At 35.7% G+C, this 3,111-nt stretch overlaps 2 protein-coding genes across 2 annotated transcripts in view; one reads left to right on the top strand and one right to left on the bottom strand.

Annotated features, from left to right (window-relative positions):
• The window catches only part of LOC106878991 (histone deacetylase 2), a 219,318-nt gene that overhangs the window by 61,645 nt on the left and 154,562 nt on the right, over positions 1-3,111 (bottom strand). The window lies entirely within an intron of this gene.
• Positions 1-3,111, top strand: part of LOC106877330 (vitellogenin) — a 65,116-nt gene that overhangs the window by 7,321 nt on the left and 54,684 nt on the right. The window contains 1 exon segment of the mRNA XM_052977471.1: positions 580-799. Within this exon segment, the coding sequence (XP_052833431.1) occupies positions 580-799 (220 nt within the window).

The raw sequence follows: 3,111 nt of genomic DNA, 5'->3' as shown, positions 1-3,111 counted from the left end.
TGTGTTGATGAGATAAACATGTAATCGCTACCAAAGTAGCAAGAGATTTCTCCCCAAAGGTCTAAAGTAGACGCCTTATGGATCGATCTCCTTGGTTATATATCAAAAATTTAAAAGAGAGTTTTGACGCTGATATCCATTATTATTGAAGTTTATTCCTATGTCAACATTTCTGTATAAGGCTATATTTAACTGTCAAATACAAGTTAAATAGATAAATTACCTTATACATCTTCAGGGTAAAAGGTAAATAGCAAGAAGTAAACACCAAAAACATCGTTCCTAAGTCTGGTTCATATATATATTTGTGTGTGTGTGTGTGTGTGTGTGTGTGTGTGTGTGTGTGTGTGTGCGTGCCTGCGTGTGTGCGTGTGTGTGTGTACATATACGAACATATGTGTGTGTGTGTGTATATATATAAACGAGAGCAAGAATGGAGAAAATCACATCTTTAATTAAAGATTTCACCACTTTCATTCATCGTTTCTCTTGTGTCAGCATATTTAGATACAGAAAGAAAAGGTATAAAATTCCAGTCGTTATTACTAAAATTGTTGTTCTTATTATTATTCTCAACAGTTGGAATAGGCCGATCCAGGCGTGGGCAACAAGGAGGACTTGAGGGGAAGATTGGTTACAAGTCTGGAATGGGTAATGCTCGGATGGTCTTTAAAATAGCAAAACAGAGTCGCATTTCTTTGTTGTACAACTTTGGACCCAAACTCAGTGACCAAATTGTCGTCTCAACCAAAGGACAGGAACAACGTCTCAAGAACTCTGTAACCTACATATACAGCATGTGAGTATACATGGTTATACACGAACACACTCACGCACACACACACACACACACACACACACACACACACATATATGTATATATATTTACGTAAATGTGAAACGTTGGAATGAGTGCTCACCACCGCATTTGGTGGATAAATAATAAAAGATTATATTCCAAAATGGAGGCGAACACCTTTCTCCATGTGATCGGCTTGAAAGATTGTTAAGATACTTGGATATTTTCCTACTCTTCTTAACATGAAACCAATGGTAGACTTAATTTACAAATAAAGAAATTATATATATGTGTGTGTGTGTGTGTGTGTGTGTGTAGATATATATTACGTCATATGTAAAGAAACCTAAGTTTGTTTTTGAAGCGTTGAATTGTATTGGAGAACAAGTAGAAATATTTTTTCGATACGTAAATACTGAACAGTATATATAAAGGATAAAATCATTTTAAGAATAGAAAAATTTGCCGGCAACCACCCATGAGGATCGAACTCACACCCCTCCAATATCCGGTTGGAGTGCTCTACCCTTTAAGTTAAACTGCCTACCAACGAATTCTTCTGCAATTTTAGAAGTTATAAAGTCATCGAGAAAGGCTAGATATCATATAAATTACAATACATTTCAACGCTTCAAAAACGAAATTTTGTTTATATGTGACATCTTTTGTAGCTTATTTCGTAACCAAAAAAACAGGTCCATATCACAAATAGTGAAAGGACGATTTTGGTGATTCATTTGGTGATTCATTGACAGAGATAGTAGAGAACCAATGCGATGATAAATCTCACCTCGGATCTAGAAAGTTTGCATGAATTCTGGCTCAGTTATATCTCTTGTGGCTCCAAATGATGTCATCTGTAGTACAGCGTTGTATTGCTTAATTTTGTTTCGGAAGTGCTTTGAATCTTGGTCAATTGATGACAACAGTTTCTTCAATAGCTCTGGAGGTTGGGGTATTGCATTGAGTTTAACCTTTCCACCACTGCAGGACAGTGCAGGTATCTCTCCAGGCCACTTCCTTGCTTTATAATGTATGCACTCAGTTGTCATTGCACCAATGGATACTCTAGTGTCATCTCCATAATGAACTGCTGGATCATAATTGAGAGCTGCTTCATAGAAGTTGCTTCTCTGAGCTGTTGCAATTGCTCTTCGTTCTGCAGTGCATACTTGTCAGCCGTGCATACTTCTGTTCATCACTTTGAGATGCTCTGGGTTTTGTAGTGCACAATCTGTTCGTTTCATTGTTATTCCTCCCTTTCTGCAGCTGTCTCTCTTTCCCTGGACAGAGACACTCTTTTGGTTGACCTTGACATTGCAGAAAAATTTGACACTTTCATTCTAGGCATGGTTGTATACGGATACAGAAATACACGGTGCAGAAGATGGTAAACAATGAAAATAATTGGGTAACGGAAACTATATTTCTTAATACGACGAGTAGAAATTAAATAAGAAATTTTTACGGAAAATAAAGAATTATACGGGTTGAAGTGAAATTTGTCACTTATTGGACCAAAGAGACAGTAACAAAGAAACCAGAAAAAAGCCGTTAGCAACAGAAAAACACAAAACCGTCGCAAAAGTAAAGTTTTAGGGAAGTTAACTAAGTGTACGGATTTAAGTGAAATTTTTGAAGTTAATTCTGGCAGTGAATTATGAACTTACTTTTATCAGTAATTCCGTCAACAACAACAAAAAAAGCACAAAATGTTGCAAAGGTAAATAAGAAATTGCAGGCAAATTTAACAAAGTGTACGGATTGAAGTGAAATTTTGAAGTTACTTCTATCAGTAAATTATGTATGAAATTACTTTCATCGGGAATTGTGAACTTCTTTCTGTCAGTAATTTGTCGTTATTGTTTGTAAATAGCAATTGAAAACTTAGTGAAAAAAATAGCGACTGAACTTAAAATGAAAACAATAGCGTCTGAAATAGAGAGTGAGTTGTGAGTGAGATATAGAGAGAGGGGGAGAGAGAGATAACTAGTTAGACAAATAGGATAGATAGATTATTATATATTAGATGAGATTGTGATAATATTTTGACCAATGGATGTAAGGGAAACAATCAATTTCTGATAGTTATTTTGCAAAATGTTACCTCCCTTCTCCACGTAACCCAGGAACGGGCAATTTCTGCTTCAAGGGGCCCTTTACTCATTATATGAAAACATTTAAGAGGCTAAAACCATCTCTGGAACTTAAGTAATGTATGCTCCCAGTTTAGAGAAAATCAGTTGAAAAATACGGCCGTTATAATTTTTTACACACACACACACACACACAACGGGATTTATATTATATAT

Source organism: Octopus bimaculoides, chromosome 28 (assembly GCF_001194135.2).
Source record: "Octopus bimaculoides isolate UCB-OBI-ISO-001 chromosome 28, ASM119413v2, whole genome shotgun sequence".
Taxonomy (NCBI): Eukaryota; Metazoa; Mollusca; class Cephalopoda; order Octopoda; family Octopodidae; genus Octopus; species Octopus bimaculoides.
This window is presented reverse-complemented; position numbering and strand designations above follow the sequence as displayed.